This window comes from Cimex lectularius, unplaced genomic scaffold (assembly GCF_000648675.2).
Source record: "Cimex lectularius strain Harlan isolate CLEC.00 unplaced genomic scaffold, Clec_2.1 scaffold95, whole genome shotgun sequence".
Classification (NCBI taxonomy): domain Eukaryota; kingdom Metazoa; phylum Arthropoda; class Insecta; order Hemiptera; family Cimicidae; genus Cimex; species Cimex lectularius.
Window position 1 is genome coordinate 125,314 of NW_019392779.1, and position 25,519 is coordinate 150,832.

At 38.0% G+C, this 25,519-nt stretch overlaps 3 protein-coding genes across 7 annotated transcripts; 2 read left to right on the forward strand and 1 right to left on the reverse strand.

The window, feature by feature from the left end:
- Positions 1-30: 30 nt before the first annotated feature.
- LOC106667834 (glucose dehydrogenase [FAD, quinone]-like) lies at positions 31-9,277 on the forward strand. The gene is made up of 2 exons (XM_014396040.2): positions 31-299; positions 7,298-9,277. The coding sequence occupies exon 2, from the start codon at positions 7,300-7,302 to the stop codon at positions 9,142-9,144; it is 1,845 nt and encodes a 614-aa protein (XP_014251526.1). The 5' UTR covers positions 31-299; positions 7,298-7,299; the 3' UTR covers positions 9,145-9,277.
- Positions 9,278-9,374: 97 nt separating this feature from the next.
- On the forward strand, positions 9,375-21,107 carry LOC106667832 (transient receptor potential cation channel subfamily V member 5). Of its 4 annotated transcripts, XM_024227727.1 has the most exons (19): positions 9,375-9,797; positions 10,610-10,712; positions 10,798-10,974; positions 14,773-14,995; positions 15,417-15,512; positions 15,565-15,782; positions 15,844-16,069; positions 16,127-16,242; positions 16,307-16,540; positions 16,836-16,981; positions 17,052-17,268; positions 17,325-17,486; positions 17,657-17,845; positions 19,659-19,774; positions 19,833-19,984; positions 20,178-20,296; positions 20,357-20,468; positions 20,605-20,836; positions 20,897-21,107. In XM_024227727.1, the coding sequence occupies exons 3-19, from the start codon at positions 10,957-10,959 to the stop codon at positions 21,066-21,068; spliced, it is 2,748 nt and encodes a 915-aa protein (XP_024083495.1). In that variant the 5' UTR covers positions 9,375-9,797; positions 10,610-10,712; positions 10,798-10,956; the 3' UTR covers positions 21,069-21,107. The 4 variants fall into 4 exon arrangements, with proteins under 4 accessions (XP_024083495.1, XP_014251524.1, XP_014251525.1 ...); XM_014396038.2 differs by lacking the exon at positions 9,375-9,797 and having other exon boundaries at positions 10,415-10,712; XM_014396039.2 differs by lacking the exons at positions 9,375-9,797; positions 10,798-10,974 and having other exon boundaries at positions 10,415-10,703.
- On the reverse strand, positions 17,759-23,824 carry LOC106667835. Of its 2 annotated transcripts, none has more exons than XM_024227728.1 (6): positions 23,606-23,824; positions 23,290-23,547; positions 21,689-21,760; positions 21,374-21,619; positions 21,115-21,316; positions 17,759-17,838 (listed from the first exon to the last, which is right to left on the reverse strand). In XM_024227728.1, the coding sequence occupies exons 1-5, from the start codon at positions 23,607-23,609 to the stop codon at positions 21,117-21,119; spliced, it is 780 nt and encodes a 259-aa protein (XP_024083496.1). In that variant the 5' UTR covers positions 23,610-23,824; the 3' UTR covers positions 17,759-17,838; positions 21,115-21,116. The 2 variants fall into 2 exon arrangements, with proteins under 2 accessions (XP_024083496.1, XP_014251527.1); XM_014396041.2 differs by having other exon boundaries at positions 17,784-17,838; positions 21,121-21,316.
- Between the last annotated feature and the right edge of the window lie 1,695 nt (positions 23,825-25,519).

Here is a 25,519-nt window from a genome sequence, read left to right on the forward strand (position 1 = left end):
GAACTGGACTTCTCGCCTGAAGGTCCTTTCGGATCGGAAGGAAGGAAGTGACAGGAAGTGCATCGGACCTTCAAAGCTCACCTTCGATTTGTTGTTGGAAGCCGGAGTTCGAGGGCCTAGTCTAGGTGGGTCGGAAAGTGGCCCTGTCGTCCGCCCCTCTTCGCTAAGTCGAACCAAGCGATTCCTGCACCTTCGGCCGGCCAATTCATTCTGCATTCTTCTCTCATGCAGAAATGACACGAAAACACCAAGTATTATCCTCACCTTGAAGAAATTGATTTGGATTAAAACGAATTGAAGTGAGTATCTCTTTTTTGATTTCTTTACCCGATGATCAAGTATTTCTTTTTAAAAAATACGTTTTTATTTTTAATAATTAACAATATTTTTGACAGTATTTTGTATCGATAATCTAGTATTTGTTTTCTTCATTGTTATCAATTTTTTGACAGTACGAGTGTCACAGACTTTTTTCCTCAAAATTAAAATTAGCTTGAATTTTTAAATGGTAATTTTTAAGAAAATATTTTTGATTTTTATAATGTTCTATGTAAAAATTACAGATTTGATTACAATTCAATTTCTACGTCAAAAATTAATGGGGGTTAGGTAAAAAAATGAGGTGTGACATTATGTTTCAGACACATTGTTTGAAAGTTCCTAATAAGGAACCAACTAAAAAAAATATTCTTTTCAAAATCGACTGTTCATCTCGGCCATATTTTCTAAATATTTGAAAGCTTTTTGTTTAAAAAGTTAATTATCTTTTGGGAAAATAAATGCGAGACAAATGAAAAGTATAGAAAATAATTGAATGAACCTATTTTCTTAAATAGTTATTTGTTTATTATCTGGAATTACAATTTTTATGATTTTTTACTCTCTGTAGAAAATTTTTGTCCTAATTTTAAAGAAACTATTGTATAATTATTACATCATTCACATAAATTTTGAGCTGGCGTCTTCAAGTGAGTTTGTAAAATTTTAAAAATAGCTTAAAAAAATTGACTTTGACGAAAAAATCGAATGATCCTGTTACAATTTGACTTTTTAAAATATTAATTAAAGGTGTGTTGTGATTAGTCACCGTTGTTCGATAATTATTCAGAAATCGTGAGATACGGTCTGGTGTGATATAGGTTTCAGAAAAATTTTCTTTATCGTGCCACGTTTCGATCTTTATTGAGATCATCTTCAGGGCCTGGGATTTACAAACATTGTTTACATTTAACAAATAGATTTTTTCACATCCTAAATGTATTTGCTAAATGTAAACAATGTTTGTACATCCCAGGCCCTGAAGATGATCTCAATAAAGATCGAAACGTTGGCACGATAAAGAAAATGTTTTTTTGAAACCTACGTCACACCAGACCGCATCTCACGATTTCTGAATAATTATTAATTAAAGGTTTTAAAACATTACATATTTTGTGTGTTTTCGAGCCTACAAAATATTTAAGTCGTAAAGCTTTTCATGGCTTAAATTAATTGAAGTTGTGAGAGGTTGTGAGTTGTGATGATCGGTTGCTTGTAAAATATTTAAAAAATTCAATTCACTCAAATTTTAGAAATATTATAAACCTAGGTTATAAAGAATGTTTTATGCCAGTTGTGTATCCATAAAGTTGTTTATTTTAGTCATTTTCAAATAAAATCAGAATGTAATTTTCATGTCAAATCGGAGGATATATGTTAAGAGAAAACAGCCAACGGTGGCACTCAATATTGAGGGATTAAGGGTAGAGAAAGGGTCTCGTGATGGGAAAGTGTAGAAAGGGCATGGATAAAAGGGTTAAGGTGGTTCGAGGGCTTGGAATGGAATTTGAGGGAATTGTTGATGAGATAAGTATCGTAGTTATGACTTGACACTTTATCTGAGGTATTTTATTGAAATATTAGATGCATTGGAAATCGGATCGTTTGGCGGAACCCTAGTGTTCCAGTCCATATGTCCAAAATGGTCGCTAGTGTTAGTTGAGTCCAAAACCAATTTCGGTCCAAAAAATCGGTAGTCGTCCGAAGTCTTCTATTAAGATGTCTCTTAAGTCTAGTGCCGTGATTCCAGTTCTCTCTGCTAACTAGGTATATCATATGAATGGAAATCGCTAGTTTGTTGTTGATGTTCAGTGAAGGACCGTTTTGTCCGATGTAAACTTTTGCATCACTCTTTAATAATCTCAAGGTGACCAAATTCCAACAAAATCCAAAATTTATGATTGGTTTATTATTAGTAATAGTTAATTAGTAATTGAACTATATTATATGTTCATTAAACCGTGGAGTTTGTCCATTAAACCTACGACTGACATCAACAGAACAAAATGAACGAAATAATAAACACACTTATTTAAAAATTGACTGCCAGCCCTCAAAATTATAAATTGAGCACGCCCCCACGAAAAAAAAATATGTCAATGTCATTATGCCAAAAGAATACGTGCACGTGATAATGAATAGTAATGTCTTAGTTTAAAAGAAACTAATTATAAAATCAAAAGAATGAGGGCGTTTCATATTTTTTCGACACGGGCCATTTGTTAATTAATAGAAGTCATGATGGGTCGGAAAATCCCAAGGACGTTGCCAGGATTCGAACCCAGGACCTCTTTCTGTCACTGACCCTAAGGATCACGATCGCTGCAGTTCAATTAAAAAAAAAAAATGATATTGAGTTAGATTGATGATCGTAGTTATAAATCATATTAATTACTATGAAGGATCAATTTGTCTTAGGCCTTGACGTAATCTTTACTTAATTTTGCTTTATTATAGCGCTAACGTACTTTAACAATAAAAAACCTGTGTTAGTATTTAATTATATAATTATTAAAAATTAGCAAATCAATAATAGCAATTTAAGAACTAAATATAATTACTAGTGCCGAGAATCAGTTTACTTTTAAACATTGTGAATGTTACTTATTCATATTTTTTTTCTTAAGACATGCTCAATAAAAAACGAGCAAAAAATGGATGAAATTAATGTTAATATTATTCATTTCATCCTGCTTTATTTATTGAATTAATGCAAGTTTTGTGTGGTTAGAAAATTCCAAGGGCATCGCTACGATTTTAATCCAGGACCTCTTTCTCACAAATGACACCTGACGACCTAAGGATCACGGCCGCTATGGTCTCATTTTTCAAAAATATTAATCAATGAGTTTTCCCCTCTAGAGGAACTGGTGTCGATAGTCTTTTTATTTTATTTTTCTGCGAACTAACAATCTTTGATGTATGTTTGATCCTTCCATACCCGTGCACTATCATTAAAAATTAAATGCATATAAATTCAGCAAGCTAGAGAGCGAAAGTGTGCGATAGAGATGATGATGAATGTTTTATTTATCAATCACATAAAATTTGGTCCGAAGGATTCTTACATCTAATGTGAAATACAATGCGCATCTAAGTTTTTCTACTTCTAATTAATTGAATATTAATTATTTCTAATAACCTGATTTTTGTGTTCAATATGTTACATCTATTCGTTTTACATTGAACTACATATGTATTAATTTACAATTGCCTATTAAAAGAAATATTACATTTAACAGGCTAATTGAGCAATTAAAAAATAAATTGCTAATATAATACGTGAAGAAAAACATTTTTTCAATACAATTCAATACAAAACATGGATTATAAATCGTCAATATAAATCTGGAAATTAAAGTTTTAGTCACTAAATAGTAATATTAAAAAATTAAATTTACAACAGTGAATTTTTAGCATCAATACTGTAATTTCAAAGAGTATTCTGTTAATTGTCGATGTTTTTACATAGTTGTATATGTAATTTCGAGAAAATACATTCGAAAAAAAGTCATTGCTAAAGGGTTTGGTTTTGTACTTTGCGGCTCGCGACGGAAGTTTGCAAACCTAATATCTTTATCATGAATTTCAGACTTGTACTTAATTTTAACATCTAGTCCTTTTTTTTATATAACTTTATTTAAACTTTTGTACATAGTACCTTATAGAAATGATAAATGATGGAGTGAGTGTGGTGTTCAATCCTTTTTAAAAAAGATGGTTCCTACTCACAGTAAGTTGTTTTGCAACGATCCGGATTTCGAGCCTTTTAGCTCATCATCAGGTTGAAGGACTTCTACAATCACGTCTCTCGACATGAATTGCCAAAGTGAACCCGCTGATACCTCCGCCAACGCGACATTCCAATTAGCAGCTGATTTGTTTAATGGGGCTCAATTTGAATTGCGAAACGCGGAAATTATAACACAAATAAATATTATACTAGTAAATACTTAATATTATTAAATTACTATAAAAATAATAACAATTAAAATAATTAGTTTAATTATTTGGATGTTTGATATTATTTATGTACATATTTAAAATGGGAGGTAGATCAAAATCTGTTATATTATTAATGCATTTATCACCATGTTCAATTTTACATTTTTTAATTTCAAATTTCTCAAACCAATCTAGTTCTTTCCCTTTGTTGAAACTATGTAACACTCTTGTATTTAAATTTGAATTGAAATTATGTTTTGTTTCTTTTAGATGGTCCTTAAATTCCGAAAATTTGCTCGATTTAGGCAAGTGTTCTTTTACTCTTGTTTTTATTTCTCTACCGCTTTGTCCTATATATTTAATATCACAATCATTACAATTGAGTTGGTAAACCCCACTTTTTGCCAAGTTGTCTACTTTGTCTTTAGGTTTTGAGAGGATGTTTTTAAGTGAACCCGTACTTCTAAAAGCTATTCTAAAACCTTCTTGTTTAAAAATTTTACTAACTTTTTGCGATAATTCACCAATGTATGGCAAACAACGGAAACCTACTGATTCATTTGTGGTGGGGTGACTGAGTCCTATTGTTGATTCGTTTAAAGTTAATTTTTTTATTCTTTTAACTAGCAACCTATTAATAAATATTTCTTTGTATCCATTGTTTTTTGCTAAGGTTTTAATAGTTTTTAATTCTTTTTTATAGTTATCTGGTGTTAGCGGTTAAGTTTTAACATCCGGTCTATGAGGCAAATGAAACCAGCAGCCTTTTGGGACCATGGGTGGGAAGAATCCGCTGGTATCATAGTGTCTGTAACTGTGGGTTTTCTATATATGTCTTTTTCTATTAGGTTGTTTATTATGAACAGTTTTAGGTCCAAAAAGTTCAAACAACCATCTTTGCCAATTTCCAATGTAAAATTTATATTACGGTATAGAGAATTAATTAGTTGGAGGAATTCTTCGAGAGCCTCTAATGTTCCCGACCATATGCACAAAATATCGTCTACATAGCGTTTCCAGAAATGAACAGATTTAATTAATTTGTTCTTTGATTTGAAAAGATTTTTTTCGAAATTATCCATGAATATTTCAGCACAAAGTGGGGATAATGGAGACCCCATTGGTAACCCTTTCAGTTCGTAAAATTTATTATTGAATTTACAATAATTACACAGTAGGCATATATTTAAGAGGACTATTATATCATTTTTTACAAATTCGTTAATAGAATTCTCGGTATGTTTTTGCTTTATGAGTTTAGTATATTCTTCAACGGGATATTTGTGAATAAATTAGCAACTTAGTAAATTAGTAAGTAGTACCTTATAGTTGTGGCATAATGTTTAACGGCATCAATTAATTCTTAATTCTTGGATCTTTAAGCTCAGCAACTCCCACCATTATTTATAAATGATTTAATCTAATTTAATCTCAGTTTATCACAGTTAATTATAGTTATCATATCGGTGTGTCGCTTGCGCTTGAGTCTGCGGTGTGGACGTGTAGGAGGTAGGTGGTCCGGTATTCCTTGGATTTCTGTGTTTGGGTGGGACTGGAACTTGCTAAACATCTTCCGGTAGCTGTCTCTCAGAGACTAGAGGAATGTCCAGGTCTCGGTGTAGTGTGGTATTTCGCACATACCATGGGGCTCCAGTTAAAATCCGTAAGGCCCTGTTTTGAAATGTCTGGATTCTCTTAATTTGGCTGTTCGATGCTGAGGCCCAAACACCAGAGCCATATAGCCATATGGGTCGAATGAGGGACATATATATTAGTCTTTTGTTGCTCAGACTGATAGTTGGGCTCTTAAGTAGTGGTTTGAGGTCAATTAGTCTGCATCGTCATCTCTTGATCACATCGCTTGTGTGTTGATGCCAAGTCAGCCTCCGGTCAAGAGTATCACCCAGATATTTTGTGTGTGTCGATTCACTGATATTCTCATTAATTAGTACCGGTGGTTCTTCATTGGTTTTTTTTTCAGATAAGTGAACTGGACTAATTTTGATCTATCTGGGTTTAGCTTGACTTTCCACTTGTCCGCCCATTCAGATACTTGGTCAGCGACTTGTTGCAGAGTCTGTTGTACCTCTGCGCTGGTTTCCCCTGTGCTCAATAGCCACATCATCAGAAAAAAGTACTGTCTTGACTGTTCCTGGGATTTGGGATGAGAGATCACTCACGCTCACCAAATAGAGGAGAGGCCCCACAATGCTGCCTTGTTGGACACCAGAAAATATGGGCTTTGGGTCAGAAATGCCATCCTGTACTTTGAAACAGAAAGTTCTTTCCGACAAGTAGGAAAGGATAAGTCGATAGTAGGTGTCCGGTAGGCTGTCTTTTATTTTTGCTAATAGTATGTCGAAAGCATTCTCTGTATCAAGAAATAACCCCAGCGTGATTTTTTTATGTTCGAAGGCATCGAGGATGTTCCTTTGTTTTTGAAATTTTAAAAACTTTACATGGAATACTGTACGCGGTTAAATCTTTAATTTTTAAAAATTTAAGTTGAGAAAGAGAGAGAGAGAGAGAGAGAGAGAGAGAGAGAGAGAGAGAGAGAGAGAGAGAGACTGAGAGCTATCAGTAAGATTTGATCTAAAAAAAAAGTGTGCTGAGAGAGCTGGCAGCAGAGCCAGCAAACAATCAGCACGCTAGCAGTCAAATTAATTGTTTAAAGAAGTTCACCAAAACACCTAACTACTTAAATATAAAAATAAAACAACCAAGGAAAAGTGAGGGTTGAGATAAATTTACATATTATTATTTTGTATTATTATTATTAATTATTTCAAGGAGTACTCAATTGAAAATTGTAGAATCAGGGATTAATAAGGTTACTTTAACGAAAACAAGACGATTAACTATAAAAAACCAGGACGTTAATATCAAGTTTTTGAGGTGAGATCAATGAGAATTTAAGCCTTGACATTTTGCAATTTAATCTCAAGATTAATGTCATTTGGAGGGAATTATAATTTTTTTAAAATAAAACAAGCTTTCATGAATCATTTATGTATTAAAACTTTTGTCATTTCAGGAATGGGCAAAATAAAAGAGATGCTGAAATCGTTGCTGGTCGTCAGTTTTTTCGCCGGAATCATCGGCTTCAACAGCCCGTTTATGGACGAGCTCCGGAGGATCTACGAACGACAGGGTCTCCCGTTCAGGGAAGAGCGTTTCCTCGAGAATCAGCCGATCCTTCAAGAATACGATTTCATTGTCGTCGGATCAGGACCTGCCGGATCAGCAGTCACGCGGAGGTTGACGGAGATTCCGGAGTGGAAGGTTCTCCTCCTGGAGGCGGGCATCGAAGGAACGGTATACAACGACCTACCGTCCGTTAGTCCTTTTTTCATCCTGACCAACTACAGCTGGGGCTATAAAGCCGAGCATCAGAACAAGGTTTGTCTCGGCCTGGAAGACGGACTCTGTCTCTGGCCTTCGGGAAAAGGCGTAGGCGGCGGAACGATCATGAACGGGATGATCATGACCAGAGGGCACCCGACTGACTACGACAGATGGGGCCAGGAGGGCTGGTCGTACAAAGATGTTCTTCCTTATTTCTTGAGATCTGAACGGATGACCATTCCCAGTCTCAGAAATTCATCTTTCCACTCTACCGAAGGGCCTATCAACATCGAATACCCATTCCCGTCTTCCCTGATCAATCGTTTCCTCAAAGCCGGAAAAGAGTTCGGCTATAGGATCGTCGATTATAACAACGGAAGGACGCCAGAAGGGTTTTCCAAAACGCAGACCAGCATAAGAAAGGGAAGAAGGCACAGTGCAGCTACAGCTTACTTGTTTCCGATCAAATCCGCCCCGAATTTTCACATTGCAAAAAAGGCTTTAGTCACAAGGGTTTTAATCGATCCGAAAACCAATAGGGCTCACGGTGTTGTCTTTATTAAAAATGGTATCGAAAGGGTAGTTTTCGCCCGCAAAGAGATAATACTCTCCGCTGGGGCTTTCAACACACCTCAACTTTTGATGTTGTCCGGAATCGGACCGAGGGACCACCTCAAGGAGTTAAATATCCCTTTAATAAAAGACCTCCCGGTAGGTGACAATCTACAAGAACATTTGACGACAATAGGAGCGTCGTTTTTAATAAATACAACAGACAGTTACACACTAAGGAAAATGATTTTTAACTCTTTACCTTATTTCTACAAATGGTACAATTACGGAACGAGTCCTTACGCGAATAACGGAGCAGAAGGTCTGGCTTATATAAGGACAAATCCTAACCTGTCGAAACCGGATGTTGAATTTATATTCATGCCTATAACAATCGCTTCGGACGACGGGATCATCTTGAGGAGAACGATGGGGATCACGGACGAGACTTACTATCCACCGTTTTCGAAGATAGGATACGCCGAAGGATTTTCGATTTGGCCGATGGGCATGTACCCAGAGAGCCGGGGGAAGGTGAGACTGAGGAGCGTTGACCCACGGGACCCGCCGATACTTTTCGCCAATTTTCTTACTCACCCGGCCGACAGCAAGGTCATTGTCGAAGGGATCAAAGCGGCGATCAGGCTGTCGAAAACGACCGCTTTTCAGGAAATCGGCGCAACCCTGTACACAGCGCCGATCCCAGGCTGCGAAGACCTCCGTTTCGGGACCAACCCGTACTGGGAATGCGTACTGAGGACGATTCCCGTCCAGCTTCACCACCAGTGCTGCACGGCGAGGATGGGCCGAAGTCCGGCGGATTCGGTGATAGACAACCGACTGCGCGTCCACGGCGTCAAGGGGTTGAGGGTCGCCGACGCTTCTGTGATGCCGACCATCACCGGTGCTCACACGATGGCCCCTTGTTACATGATCGGTGAAAAGGCTGGTGACCTTATCAAAGAAGACTGGGGAAAATTCTGATACCGCCCACGCTACGCCAAAGAACCCAATCGACTAATAGTTTGTGATATAATTGACCAGAACATTATTATATACTGTATCTTCGATATTTATAAGCTAATTTATGTAAATTTAGTAAACTAAAATTACCATATTCCTTGTTGTTCTTTGTTTTCATGCAGGTTGGGTCTATGTCTTATTAGACATAACATTACCAACATTTTATTTAACTTCTGCTGACTTAGAGGCCTATTTATAAGGACGTATCTATAAGGTCTGAGATGATAATTTTAAATAATTTTTTTAGAAGGTTAGAAGGCTATCTACAACATTTCTATGTTTTCCTTAATGCTCTAGATTAGGAGTTTTTCCAAGGACATAATTTTCCTAGATAATGTCAGTATAATTTGTATGACTGATTTAAAATATTTTGGACGGCCATGAGTCATCCAGTGTGCAGCTATATAAATAAAGAACTCTAAATTGGCTGTCTGTACCAGCTACAAAAATTTACAAAACCAAAAGATTGTTTTGTCTATCACTACGTTTCTTTAACTAATTTTTAATTTTCAGTAATTGGTCTGAGCTTTTCTCTGTTTTTATGTCTTTTTCATAGGTTCTAACGGTTCGAGAAAGTCGGGCTCGTATCTACGAAACAAAACCATTGAGAATAGGTAATTGTAACATTTTGTTGGACGAATGTAGAGCATGGTAAAACAGATTAGACGAACAATCTGGATTAAAGTATGATTTCGAAGAAAAAATCGAATTCAGTTATTACTACCAATTACAATTAATTAAGGTTTTTAGTTGAGATGAAAAAAAGTTAATGGCACGAGCGGGATTCGAACCCACGATCTTCGGCTAGATACGCCGCTTCTCTACCACTTGAGCTNAGCAGCGGCGTATCTAGCCGAAGATCGTGGGTTCGAATCCCGCTCGTGCCATTAACTTTTTTTCATCTCAACTAAAAACCTTAATTAATTATAATGTATTAATTGGTCAAGCGGACCACAAATTAGTGAAATTACTACCAATATTTTGATCTATTTAAGGACATCTTCACAGCAAAACGATCTTAAATATGTCCACAGATTGACTGTAACAGTCCAATATTGGGAATGAGTCGGTCTTCGAGGAAATTTGAGATTGCCTGTAAAACACTATATGTCAATCTGTAGGTATATTTAAGGTTGTTTTGCTCTGATGATGATCTTAAAATAGGACGTTAGCTTGGCAATAAAAATTCTCGTTTTTTTTTTTTTTTTTCAAGACCCTACTTTGATCCAGAATGTTCCTCGGTGAAAAAGTGGTCGAAATTTCTAAAGGTCGATTCACACACTTCAGTGACGTGACAGTGTCGTGACCGGCATTTGACCGAGATGGCTTTGTTCACACACGTCCGGCGCGCGACCGTGGCCGTGAACAGTGTTGTCATTGTCACCGGACCGTTATAGTCGGATTTCTTGTTGACGATATTTTGCAGTTTTCACGGCCTTGTTTGTTCACGCAAATACACGGACTCAGATTTCAAGAATATTCTTTGGAGGTTATAGGAGCAGAAATGAAAACAGATGGGGGTGAGTAAAGTACGTGTATATTTCAGTAGTGTTTAAATTATGAATAACATGAGGGTATACTAAATTAAGAGTTACGATTAGAACTTGTTTTAAGATTGTTGGGCATTTGATGATCACGTGAGAGATCCAGCATCAGAATTGAAATAATCAGTGAATATTTCTCGTACACGAAATTCCTCTGCCGTTGCGATCCTTCCGTTAAATAAAGGCCTAGTAACTTTTGTAGCGTTAAAATTTCAATCCTCGAATTCTCATGGGAAGTATCGTAATGGTACGTATGTATATCGTATTTCTTAATGTATTAAGAAGTTTATGTCTTAAGTTATGCAGCAAGCAAAACTTGGCTCAATCGTCCATTAATTCTTTACAAAATGTTTATTTAGAAATCGTGAGATGCGGTCTGGTGTGATGTAGGTTTCAGAAATTCACTTTTCCACATCCAAAATGTAATTGTAATATATAAACAATGTTTGTAAATCCCAGGCCCTGAAGATGATCTCAATAAGATCGAAACGTTGGCACGATAAAGAAAATGTTTTTATGAAACCTACATCACACCAGATCGCATCTCACGATTTCTAAAAAACTATCGATTAACGATCACTAATCACCACACATTTATAAAATGTAGCAAATTATCTTTCTGTCCCTCTCTTGCTCTTTGCTTGATGGATCCACTTCCGTTTTCTCGCTTGTGGTTTCCATTCTTTATCAGTTCGAAATCAGCGTGATAATGCCAGACTGAAAATTCATGCATCAGACCGCATGCATTTTCCCCAAAAACTAAGGGAAGATTGCTGGAAAAATGGGTTTTTCAGGATTTTTTGGACAACCCAAATTTTATCACGCCATGGGAACTTTATGTCTTACCTGCGTAACTAATATAACTATTAAAAATCTAATGGAACAAACTGTCCAAATGATGATGTACGAATAGGTTATTCTACTGCGCTACTCTCCAAAGTGTCAAGCTTGAAAACTCCGAAAAACTGAGAATCTATTTGATTCTGAACTAAAGAGGTCTCGTTATGAATCCAACTGAAGTAATATATGATATAGATAAGATTGGATTAGACTACTGGCAAATTTTATGGATATTTGTTGCTGATAGTACATGATCTGTTCGAATTCTATGGATAATTAATTCACTACTTTTGTGGTCCGCTTGACCAATTAATACATGACAAATAATAAGGCTTTTAGTTGAGATGAAAAAAAGGTTAATGGCACGAGCGGGATTCGAACCCACGATCTTCGGCTAGATACGCCGCTGCTCTACCACTTGAGCTATCGTGAACTCGATCCACTCGGACATCAACTTCCTATCTCAACCCCACCTTATGAGTTTTCTCACCTTTTGCCATTTTTCAAATGTCGTGTAATCGGTTTTGAATCGAATCCCGCTCGTGCCATTAACTTTTTTTCATCTCAACTAAAAGCCTTAATTAATTGTTATGTATTAATTGGTCAAGCGGACCGCAAAAGTAGTGAATTAATGATTTAAAAAACGAAGTACACTTCACTAACTCCGTCACCATTTCAATTGTCGTCGAGAATCAAAACCGATTACACGACATTTGAAAAATGGCAAAAGGAGGGAAAACTCATAAGGTGAGGCTGAGAAAGGAAGTTGATGGCCGAATGGATCGAGGTCATGATAGCTCAAGTGGTAGAGCAGCGGCGTATCTAGCCGAAGATCGTGGGTTCGAATCCCTCTCGTGCCATTAATTTTTTTCATCTCAACTAAAAGCTTTAATTAATTCTATGGATAATGCTGTATTCTCATCTCGTCAAGTTAAATTTTTAAATCGTCTTGATACTTTTGAGAAGAAAAATTGTTTTATGCGCGATGACTTTTCTCGAGTCTATGTATGATTGTTGCTACGCAATTTGATTGTATGTGTCATATATTCCAAACAGGTCTGGATATGGTACTCATATGAACTTCGTTATCTAAGGTAGTTATCCTCATTTCCTGAGATCAGAATATAAAACAAGTCATTTTTTGGACAGGCATGAGCTAAACGTCTGTTAAAAGCCATTATTACTGATTTGGAATGGGTGTACGAAATTTTACGTTCATAATTTTGCCTTGTATAATTTTTTGAAAGAGCCTTCTGATTTCAACAATACATTTTGAATATTTCGTTGGTTGGTATGACATAAACGGCACTTTAAAGTCGGTATTACTTGTAAAAAATAAGAACCAGTTAATCTCACGACCATATTTGACTTATTGTCTGATTGTCAAGCAAAAAGACAAAAATTTTAAATAGCCGTTTTTAATATACGTCTCACAGGAAGAAGCTTTACGTTATGTTAAAATCAAATTTAGAACATTTAGACGGTTGGAATGACATAAACGTTCAAAGACAATATCAAGATGGTAAGATCAAGATAATCCTTATTTGTTGAAAACCGAAATAATTTACGTCCTAATATCGTTAACGATAGTTTTGGGAACAAAAGTGGCTTGAAGTCAATCAAGGAGGCTTTAAACAGAACCAAATTTGTAATAATACTGCTCTTGAGAATCAATAAACAATTCCAAGTTATTTTTCAAACGGGGATTTTTGGGAGGATAAGATGAGATATTGTTAGTTTAGTCGTGATAATCATAATTTATTTTGGTTTTGAAATGCAACTGATTGTAAATAAGTTGAATTTATCAAGCAAGTTTATCAAAACTATGTAAAACAATTCTTAAGATTCACGTAAACCTAATCACGTAACCACATGAGGGAATGTATGGGGGTTGATCGATGCGCGTACCATCCTGTACCATCAACCCTACTGACCCGGTTCTTACGGTCCCTGATCAACACGCCTCTGTTCTTTCTCGTCTAAAATGGGCGCCGCATGGTGCAGCGGTGCTTCCGTCAACGCCGGGACGGTATTGGACCGGGTCATCTCCCAGGCGTCGAACAAAGACGAGTGCCTCCTCTACAGGCTGGCCAACTACAAGAAAGGAGGAGAGCTCGTCGACGCTTACAACACGGGAGGACAGGCCGAAGTGGAAAAGCTCATAAAGGAACAATTCGGCGTCCTCATGTACAACGACGGAAAAGGCACGGTTATAAACCGGGCCGAGTATCTCAGATGGAAATTCCGCGATGTGAAGCAGGTACTTGTCCGACTTGTAACATTACGATCATAATTAACAATTAACAATTTCAAATCGTATAGTACCCCAAATAATAATATTATCAAATAAAATTATAGTATTAGTTTTAAATTAAAAAATTAATTAAACAGAGAAATAACGGAAGAGCTCTTCAATGAATTTAGAAAAGAAAGAAAAAACTAGGTTAGAATGAAGATACAAAAAAAATATATATATATTTAGATTAAACTAAAAGTTCACTTGTGAGTACGCTTGATGTATAGATGTGATGTGGCGCTGCGGTTGTGCGGGAAATACTGATGAAGTCGGGTCCACTTATGCTGCGGTGCGGGGAGATGTCAGGCGTGCGGTCGTGGTGAATCAAGACGTAGATCACAACTGATTGTATTGCGGCGGACGAATAATAATAATAACGCCCGTATTGTTGACAGAACAGAACGTTGAACTATCGAATTCACAATACAAAATAACATACAAAATTACTGCCTGAAACATCTAAATTTAAGAAACAGAGCGTATGCTGTTTTCTTGGCGGTTGAGAAGCGACTGGTCCAGTTGATTGGACTTGACAAAAAAAAAAAGAAGGGGCGTTTCCATGGTAATGAAAAATACAAAACAATTCACCGTAGCAACGGCGACGTGTAAACAATGGTGCTCATGGCAACCGAAAGCATAACATTTGGTTCCCATAGCAACGGGAGGCGTAAACATTCGTTCCCCGTGGCAACGTGACCAAACAAACTCAACTTAAATTAAAACAAAAATAAAATTTAAATTCAGGCGTAAACAACGTCCTTCTACGCACAAACTTCGGTACATCCCTATTCTCACTGTATTTCAATGTATTATAAAATTGACCGGCACGTTACACCGATTACAAATCTCCGTAATTTCAAATATTATACAGTTTAGACATTTAATAAGTCCCACTTCGAATTTCATCAGGTTCAGATACCGATAGAAGCGTCTCTCAGCACCCAGGACCCCCTTTCGAAATGGGAGGACCACCAGGCTTGCTGGCAGATGCAGTACAGAGGCTCCCTGGGTGAAACTTTGCTCCACGTCCTTATAATCTGCGACACCAAGATCCACACGAGACTGGCGAGGACTTTGCTTAAATGCTTTCCCAACTTGGCGATCGACGTTGTGGAAGGCGAAGAATATCTTGGTATGCAACGAGCATGACTTAAAATTTCTTAAAATTTCAATGTGAAAAACTGTAATCAGCACTGTACTTTATGGCAAATATTCATAGATAGTAAATATTCATTGAACCAATATTGACCCCCATAGGTTAATTGGTGGTCCTTAACTATATAGGTCAATATTCACAGAAATATATTCCATTTCCAATCCATCTAAAATCAATATGGAAAATCGTTTAATTTGTCAAAAAAAGATGAAAAGATAGGAAACCAAATCAGTTTTCTAACTAAACTTTAAAAATGTCGTTTTATTCCTTGGCATGTGTGTATCTAAATGGTCAATGTTGACCAAAAATGATATTTTCAAGTATAAATCAGAACATCTTTCTTCATTAAGCCAAAGCGATATGTGGGATTTATTCCTCAATAATTGACTAATTCTAGGTGCAAGTGCCCTTCATCTAGCCATAGCCTACTTCAATAACGAACTTGTTCAGGATTTGGTAGAAGCAGGGGCCAACGTGGAACAGAGGGCCATTGGTAAGTAGGTTTCCCTGTCGTCTAACAGCAATAAATCGGACGTTTTTCCCAGGAAGTTTCTTCCTTCCAAGAGACCAGCAAGGCCCTAGGCCGAAGAAGAACACCGACTACGAAGGACTTGCTTACCTTGGAGAATACCCCTTGGCGTGGGCTGCTTGCTGCGCGAACGAGAGCGTCTACAATCTTTTACTGGACAGCAACGCCAATCCAGACAAAAGGGACAAATTTGGAAACATGATTTTACACATGGTCGTCGTTTGCGATAAACTGGTATTTAACCTATATCAGGGAAAGTTTCCTATTGGCATAAAAATGAAAATAATCGTAATAGGATATGTTTGGCTATGCTTTGAGACATCCTAAAATGCCGGCAAGCAACGGAATAGCAAACGACGCTGGTCTAACACCTTTGACACTAGCTTGCAAACTTGGCAGGGCAGATGTATTCAAGGAGATGTTGGAGTTAAGTGCCAGGGAGTTTTGGCGCTACAGTAACATAACATGTTCTGCATATCCGCTCAACGCTTTGGACACGTTACAGCCCGATGGAAGGACAAGTCCGCCTTATAATAATCAATTCGTAAAAGACACTTTCTAATCATTCCATGTTCCAGACTGGAATTCAGCCCTGTTCATAATACTTAACGGAACTAAAGAAGAGCATCTGGACATGCTAGATGGAGGTATCATACAAAGGCTTTTAGAAGAAAAGTGGAAGACTTTTGCAAGGGTGGGTAAATTTTCATTACTTTCCATGAACGGAAGTAACTAGGAGATTATTAATTATATTTTAGAGGCAGTTTCTGAAACGTCTTCTGATTCTGATTCTTCACCTGGTACTTCTGAGCGGAGCCGTTTACTTGAGGCCGACTGATCGAAACAAGCCGCTTTTAGGAGGCAACGACTGGCAGGATTATATCCGGCAGGGGTTCGAATTCGGAACCATACTCGGCGTCCTGTCCTACCTGGTCGTACAGCAAGGCGGGGAGATCAAAAACCAAGGGCTCTGGTCCTATCTAAAACAACAGGTAACATTTTACCCCTAGGAAGTAGGATGAAACTTCTAACGGATAGTCTTGGTGTCACTTTTGTCCACTTTCGCGTGGTGTCCTCTAAAATCTTACCTACAGACTGTGAAACGATGGACTGTAGGACGACATTGTCCTTGACATTTAATTAGAGTGCCATATCTATAGTGGTGGTAAATACATAGAAAATGAATCTTCCATGCTGGTGCACATATAGATGTCCAAAAGTGTTCCCTAATGAGAAAAGTCCCTTATCGGAGGTTCCACTATACTTAATAATTAATCAGTGTTTTAGGATCCGGCTAAAGCAATATTTTTGGTTTCCAACCTTCTGATCCTCGCTTGCATACCGTTCAGACTATCCGGGGATAAAAATACCGAAGAGGCTATCTTAATATTCGCCGTTCCTGGCTCTTGGTTCCTTCTTATGTTTTTTGCAGGGTGAATATCCACAAAGAAATCTTACAAAAAGCCGTATTTATTTAATTTAATACATTTTAATACATTCCAGGGCGGTACGTTTGACAGGACCTTTTGTCACGATGGTGTACAGCATGATTACAGGAGACATGTTCACATTCGGCATTATTTACATGGTTGTGCTATTCGGGTTTTCTCAGTCGTTTTTCTTTCTCTACAAAGGATTTCCCGGCGTGAAAAACACATTGTACAGCTCGTACCCGAGCACGTGGATGGCTCTTTTTCAGATAACCCTCGGAGACTATAACGTAATAATCGGACAGAAATATTTAAAGTATGAAACTTAAATTAAACATATTTATAGTACGCTGAACTTTCTCATACGACGTACCCAACCTTGGCTAAGACGGTTTTCACTATATTCATGATCTTGGTGCCGATTCTTCTGCTAAACATGTTGATCGCGATGATGGGCAATACCTACGCGCACGTCATCGAACAAAGCGAAAAAGAATGGATGAAACAGGTAAATTAAATTTTCAGAGTCTCAAATTTCAACAGATATTTTTGCTCGATACAGCAAATACCTATTAAAATTTTAAAAAAATCCATTACCAAAAAGTAATGCCAAACTTCTTCGAACCATGTCTGGAAATATGTAATTGCATAACAGCCATTAATTATCGTGTTTTCAAGTGGGCGAAAATCGTCGTCTCTTTGGAAAGGGCTGTAAACCAAGAAGACGCCAAACACTATCTTCAGGAGTACAGCATCAAACTCGGTCCCGGTGATGACCCGGCGACGGAACAGAGGGGCGTCATGGTCATCAAGAGCAAGAGCAAGACGAGAGCCAAACAGAGGAAAGGAGCAGTCACAAACTGGAAAGTAGGTTGCGTTTGAAAATCAAAGAAAAGGAAGGCTTATAGAAATTTCTTAGAGAACGACTTACATTATACCCTTAAAGAAAGAGAAAGAATAAATCAATGAATATCATTTTATTTAAAAATCTCGCAAATTTAGGTTCTGTCTCGACGATGGGAGAGAGGGAGAGAGAGAGAGAGAGAGAGAGAGAGAGAGAGAGAGAGAGAGGGAGGGAGAGAGAGAGACAATAATTAGATATAGACATGAGAGAAATCTTGAATAGAAATAGAGACCGTTAGTCGATGAAGATACGGGGGCAGGAGTATTTGGACCTGGAACCAAATACTCAGAACCCAGGGGAAAATACACCAGTTACGTCCACCTACGTAAAGGGTACAAAAATAAGAATGTAACTATCATGTCAGATAGCCAAGCAGCCATCAAAGCACTAAGCTCAAATACCATTAGTTCAAGGATGGTGCTGAACTGCAAAACCAAACTAAATATATTAGGTATGCAGAATAAAGTCAGCCTCTGCTGGGTCCCAGGACACATGGGAGTAGAAGACAACGAGAAAGCGGACACTCTTGCAAGGAAAGGGGCTGCTACACCGCTGATAGGACCTGAATCCTTCTGTAGCATAGGAATCCACACTATTAACGAATATCTCAGACAGAAGAACAAAAAGAAAATGAAGGAATTTTGGAATTCACACATTGGACATAGACAATTCAAGAATCTTCTAACCAATTTTGGTAGGAAAGAAATCACAGAATGTGTCAAAGGAAGCAGGAACAGACAGCGAATCCTAACAGGATTCCTAATAGGACACTTAAAGAAAATTGGAACAATCCAAGATGGCACATGTAGATTCTGCAAGGAGGCAGAAAAGACACCCACATTTACTAACAAACTACGGAGCTACACTAGCCCGGAGGAAATGTTTTGGGAGGTACAATGTGACCATAGAAGAGCTTTAACCATTGAAACCGGGCCTATTAATCAAGTTTCTTGTGAAATAGGACTCACCGATGTGCTTTAGGCAGGATACAATAGTTCTTAAAGGGCGCAGTATACTATACCCTGAAATTACATCTACATCTAGTCGATGATTATTCAGAAATCGTGAGATGCGGTCAGGTGTGATGTAGGTTTCAGAAAAACATTATCTTTATCGTTCCAACGTTTCGATCTTTATTGAGATCATCTTCAGGGCTCCAAGTGTTTGGTTTCTGCGTAAGTGTGCCATTCTTGCGTGTCGTGTTAAGGGCACTCTTAATACGACACGCAAGAATAGCACAATTACGCAAAAACAAATACTTTGAGCCCTGAAGATGATCTCAATAAAGATCGAAACGTTGGCACGATAAACAAAATATTTTTCTGAAACCTACATCACACCAGACCGCATCTCACGATTTCTGAATAAANGAGAGAGAGAGAGAGAGAGAGAGAGAGAGAGAGAGAGAGAGAGAGAGAGACAGACAGACAGACAGACAGAGGGTGAGTGAATGAACGAGGCTTGGCATGAATTAATTAAATAGTCGGAGTGAAAGAGGAAGAACATTAAAATGGAGAAAGGTTAAGAGAAGGGTGAGAGGGGACAAAACAGAAGTAAAACAACTAGAGAGTGAAAAAATAAGAGGGAGAGAAAGTTAGAGAGAGATTCTATAAATAAGGACTGACGCTGGGTAGAACGAAGAAAGAACAAACGAGAGAGAAAAAAATTAAAGGTGAACAATAGAAAGCATGTGAGAATGATGAAAATGTGTGTGTGTAATATAAGCAAAGTTATTATTGCAAACCGTATAAATAAATTGTACCTTGTTTATTTCAGCGTGTAGGAAAAGTAACAATCAATGAACTCAGGAAAAGAGGGATGACCGGCGAACAGCTCAGGAGGATTATGTGGGACAGGGCGTCCATATCCACCCCGATCAAACTACCTCCCAAGTACGCCCTTAATAGAAATCTTCAAAATAAAATAAAAACATGTTTTATTTATTTAAAGTGCTGCCGTGGATGTGTTAATGGACAGCGCCAACCCGGATCAAGCTAACGACCAGGCCCCGGTCGCTTTCGGCGGTCTCACGGCGGCTTTGGACGTTATGGCTTTCACCCATGACCTAGACCTGACGGCATCCGCAGGAGCGAACAGTTCAAGTAAAAACTTTTGGATTTGCTATAAAGCCCTCATGGGAGAAACGATTTAAAATAACAAAAATTGTCTATACAGGACGATCTTAAAGCTTGATTTTCTTGCCTGTGTCGGTACAAAGTTCCTTAACATCCAAAAGTTTAATTTAGAGATTTTCTGTAAAGGTTATTTCAAATATTTTAATCAGGTATTTTTTAGGCTCAAGAGAAATCATTGTGAGTGATCCTTTCAGAGACCTCATCCTGACAGAAGAAATCGGCGCTACGGAGGACGATCTCATGACTTTGGCAGAAGCAGCCGTCCTTTCGGTTTGCGAGGTAACGTGTTAGGGGTTTTGTAGTGGTGAATTTAGTAAAATATTATTGAAAATTTAACAGGGTAAGGAAAGTCTGAGGGATAAGGACAGCTTAGAAAAACAAAAGATGGCTAAACAGTTTAGCATGGAACAGTCAGCAGCGCTATTGGCTAGCGACAGTGACGTACTTGCGGGTACGTATTTGTAGTATAAATTGGGTCCGTCTATCATTGCTTGTCCATAGTTGCTTATAAGACTCTTGTGAAGGATGCTTAATCAATGATACTCCTGCATGCTGTTTCTGAGATACGGCCCTTATTTTTTATTTAGAAGAACCACCTCTTGGCCACGGTTCGAGGGCGAGGAAAGTAAAGTCGGCCCAGCAGCGGCAGAGGGCTGAAAACGGCGGATCCGATACGATGATCGGTTGGATATACAGAAACGGTGACACGAGCGCGTCGTCCTTCGAAGACCCACCTCCGCCTTACACGTCGCTCCCGTCTGCGCCACCTCTCCTCAAGAGGAAATCGACAAAACGTCCCAAAACGGCGAAACCAAACAGGTACATAATTCTAAAAATCCAAATCTGAGAGGACATTTTTTAATTTTGCGTTATTGTTAGGGTCGCCCCAGCGCCGGAAATGCCGCTTCGCCCTGGCAGCTCGGCTGTTTTAGGCAGTGTCGAAAAGAAACCGGAATCGCCTCCGGATCCCCTGGAGCCCTGGAGCACACGGGAGATCGCCAATATGAATACAATATTAGCGTGGCAGCCGTCTGACATGGACAGCATGTAGCAATCTAAATTTTACAAAATAAAATACATAAAAACTTTATTCTAACTTTTACATTGCCCACTTTGCTCTAAGCCCGGAGAAAAAGCTCGGCAGGCTGACTGGCCCCTTGCAGGTTTTGTCGACTCCATCTCCAAAATCGACTGGAAGACTCTTCAGTCCGCACTCTTTAGAAGCTTGCTGGAGCGCTTTGTAAAGCCATTTCTGCTTTCCGATGTCCAGCTTGTACGCCAAAACTTTAAGCGCATCCTCTACAAAATTCACATATTAAAAAAGAAAAAAAAAAGCGATGCCTTGTAAAGTCTTACCCAGTTTTTCAACGTCTTTCGACAGGGACTTTTCGTTTTTCTTGTACCAGCTTATGTCGTTTTGGAGTTTTCTAATCTTCCCAGAACCTTTGATACTGAATATGCTTTTTTTCTTCGTTTTGTATTTGATGTCCCTTAACTTATCGTTCATTTCCTGGACGTGTTCCAAGGCGAATTTATACTTCATGGCGTTGTAACGGGTCCATTTTAATTTAAGGGTGTTGATAAAGAGCCTCATCTGTGCATCTGAAATTCAGATTCGTTCAATGAACAACCAAATTGTATTTCAATATAAAAATAAACGTCATTAATTACGTTCTTTGAAACCGGAGACGCATTGTATTCCTTCATCGCTTACTCTTGATCTCGAATTTAAGTGCGATTTCCCTGCAAGGGAAATATTATTGATATGCTATATATTTAGAAAAAAAATCAAATATCAAAATATAGATTTTTTTCCCCTTTTGACCAAAGAATATCGTTTTACGTGAAATTCACCCACAATATCTACTTCTATGTACACTCCAAATCTCCAAATCTCTCTCACTATCTCTCACTCATTGACTCTCCCCTCCCCTACTTCTCTCTCTCTCTCTCTCTCTCTCTCTCTCTCTCTCTCTCTCTCTCTCTCTCTTTCTCTCTCTCTCTATCTATCTATCTATCTATCTATCTATCTTTCTCTCTCAGTCTCTTTATTTTTAAGTGTATTTGTTGGTATATATTCGTTTCTATGTTTATTTTTTTATATATTTTCATTTGCATTATCATATTTTTGTTTTGTATTTATTTTGTACTTTATAGATATTACAATTAATTAAGGTTTTTAGTTGAGATAAAAAGTCAATGGCACGAGCGGGATTCGTACCCACGATCTTCGGCTAGATACGCCGCTACTCTACCACTTGTGCTATCGTGACCTCGATCCACTCGGACACCAACTTCCCAACTCAACCCCACCTTTTGAATTTTCCCTCCTTTTTGCCATTTTTCAAATGTCGTGTAATCGGATTGGATTCTCGGCGACAAATGAAATGGCCTTTATCTCAACTAAAAATCTTAACTAATTGTAATATATTAATTGGTCAAGCGGACCATGAAATTAGTGAATTTAATGAATTAAAATGAAGTATATTTCACTTCAGCTCTCCGTGGCCATTTCATTTGTTGTCGAGAATCCAATCCTATTACACGACATTTGAAAAATGGTAAAAATGAGAGAAAAATTCAAAAGGTGGGGTTGAGATGGGAAGTTGATGTCCGAGTGGATCGAAGTCACGATAGCTCAAGTGGTAGAGCAGCGGTGTATCAAGCCGAAGATCGTGGGTTCGAATCCCGCTCGTGCCATTGACTTTTTTATCTCAACTAAAACCTTAATTAATTGTAATATATTAATTGGTCAAGCGGACCACGAAATTAGTGAATTTATAGGTATTGTTTGTGTTTTTCGTTTTATTTCCTTATTTGTTTGTAGGTTTTAGTATGTTTGTTCGTATGTATTTTATGTGGTTTGCACGTTTCATTTCTCTGTTTTTATTGGTTCGTATTGCCATGTTTTGTCATTTGTATTTGTTTGCTGGTGTTTTTTTTTTGTGTGTTTGTTTGTAAACCAATAATAATTTATGTTTTGTACGTTTTGTTAGTGGGATTTGGTTTGTTTCCTACTAGGTATATGTTGGGATGTTATGTTGTTTGTTTTGCTCTGTACCATAAAAATTTTTTTTTACCTTGGCTCTGAGTTTATTTGTATTATAAAAACGGACCTACACCCACAGTGGAAAGGTGTAAGGAAAGGCTTGTACGTCTATCTGTACATGAAAAATATGCAATTACCAATGACGAATTTGTGTTTGCGTGTGCATTATTAGTGTATTTGTTTTGCCAAATGAGGAAAAATACTTTAGGGGGTTAACGCTCACACAAATCCTTTATGGTGGTTTCCAGCTCGGCCTTCTTTTCCAGGAGGTCTAGGACATTAGTGTACGCCCTCGTCTTCTTATCGATTTTCCTCCAGAAGGCGGACAACGCCTTGGAAATGTGGCTGTGCACACGGCCCCCTGTCCCTGTGTAGGCCCAGTCGAAATCCGCGAGGCGTTCGAATGACCTCTTGCAGAAGTCGTACTCCGCTTGCAGCTCCCTGTGGTGGAATTCCGTCTGGTAAATCGCCGTCTGCAGCTCTGGAATCACACATCGTTAAATGAACTTGCCCAACTCCCAAAGAAAAACGCCACTCACGCATATAACGTAGAGAAAACTGCACTTCTTCCAATAAATTAAATCCATAAAATTTGAAATTTTTATTTTACCAATACATTTTTTACCCTCTGTTTTTTTAAATACATTTAATATTATTAAAAGCAGAACATTCTATCAAAATCCATAAAATTGTTCATATTCATAAAATATTCTCCAGAAACAAATTTCACTTAATTTCAGTACGAGTAGGTTTTTATGTTTTACAATCAGCTGTGATACAACGAGTGTTAAAAAAAATTAAAGTTGCATATTCTTTTAGACCCAAATTCAATTATAATTTTTTATCCGGTGCTTTATATCATTTACATACCTGCACACTCCAATACCATCATCACCGTTTATGTCGATACGGTAATTTTGTCCTCTAACTCGAATCCTATCCATATAACGTCCTACATCCAAGAATACCTTGAGCTTATCGAACTGGTGCAAAAAAAGTGGAGGACAAGACTGAAGAAAAATATACTCTGTGTACGTCCACATTGAAAAAGCAGTCTTGCCTGCTGTACATCAACAACAAATAGTTAGCTATGTCCATTCAAGTCAAACACTTAGAACCATTGTTAGAACCTATCATCCTGGTCTGCCTTCCTGGCTGATTTTTGTTAATTATGATATCACCCCAACACAAAATATGGCGAAACGCTGAAACGCCTCAGAATTAACACAAATCAGCTAGGATAAGCAGTCCAGGATGAAAGGTAGCTAACAAACAATATACCACCCCACAGATGACAGGATGAAATCTCACAACCTAGGACTATACTTAGATAGCATCCCCACACCAGACCTAAGAGACAACAACATAACTGAAGATTTGGAACTAAGAACTTGCAGACCGTGAACACTAAACTAATTTTATGAAAGACTTGACTGCGATCACTTTTGGACATAGGAGCCGAACTGCTGGTCCAATATCCAGCGCATCTAATTCTTCCAATCAAAAGCCCTCAGAGAAATCGTCAAAGCTCCTTACTGCACCTTAACTTCACTATCCAAAGCATTTTTTGTCAAAGAACTGATCCGTTCCCGTGCCCTCGTCACCAACCTCTCGATCCATCGCAACCCTACTTTTTCCCCTGGCCACAGTACACCCTGTGGCCAGGGAGTTTATTCTGCCTGCTCCCTTAGTGATTTCAGGTATTTAACAATCAATACATTACATTATAAAGATTTTTGGTAATTAGCAATCTTAATATCTTTAAATTTATTGCACTTCGTTATCACTTCATAGTTTGTTAATGTCAATTGAGTTTATAAATTTGAATAATTCCAGCTACAGTTTTGCAGTAAGCTGTTTTCCTGTCGTCGCCATTATCGCCTCTCAACAGTATAGCTTTAATGATGCATCTCCTTTCTAGGTCGAACATCCAGCAACTGAATAGAATGTGTTTTCATGTTTGTGTACTCCATTACATGGGCATGTCGCATCATCAATTATGGCAAATTGGGTGAGATATGACCGATGCTTTCCATGACGTGACAATACCATGGTGGTTTATGGTAACAGGATTTTACGGTCGGGAAGAATTTCCTTCCTAACCCTACTACTTGAGCCCTCTCTACACAACCCCCAACCAGAGAACCAGCGAGTCGCGATGTCGCCTTAATCGTTATAACCTCGAAACATCCTTGCTCGTTAATTCATCTCACTGAGTGTTGCCAATGGCCGGTTTCTCAAGGTTGGGTGCTCTGGGTGCAGCGCTAGTCAGTGTTCGTGCTGGGACCGTGTGAAAAAAAAGTTTATGATCACATTTGTGCTATTTCCTAATATGTATGTCACATTCAGATTTAAATGAACCGCCATGCCCCTCCACACACTCTAACAGTGAAAGGAGTAGGGGCCAAGAAAGGGCTATTTTTTTTAAGTCCTAGAACAGATCCCTTTCTGGC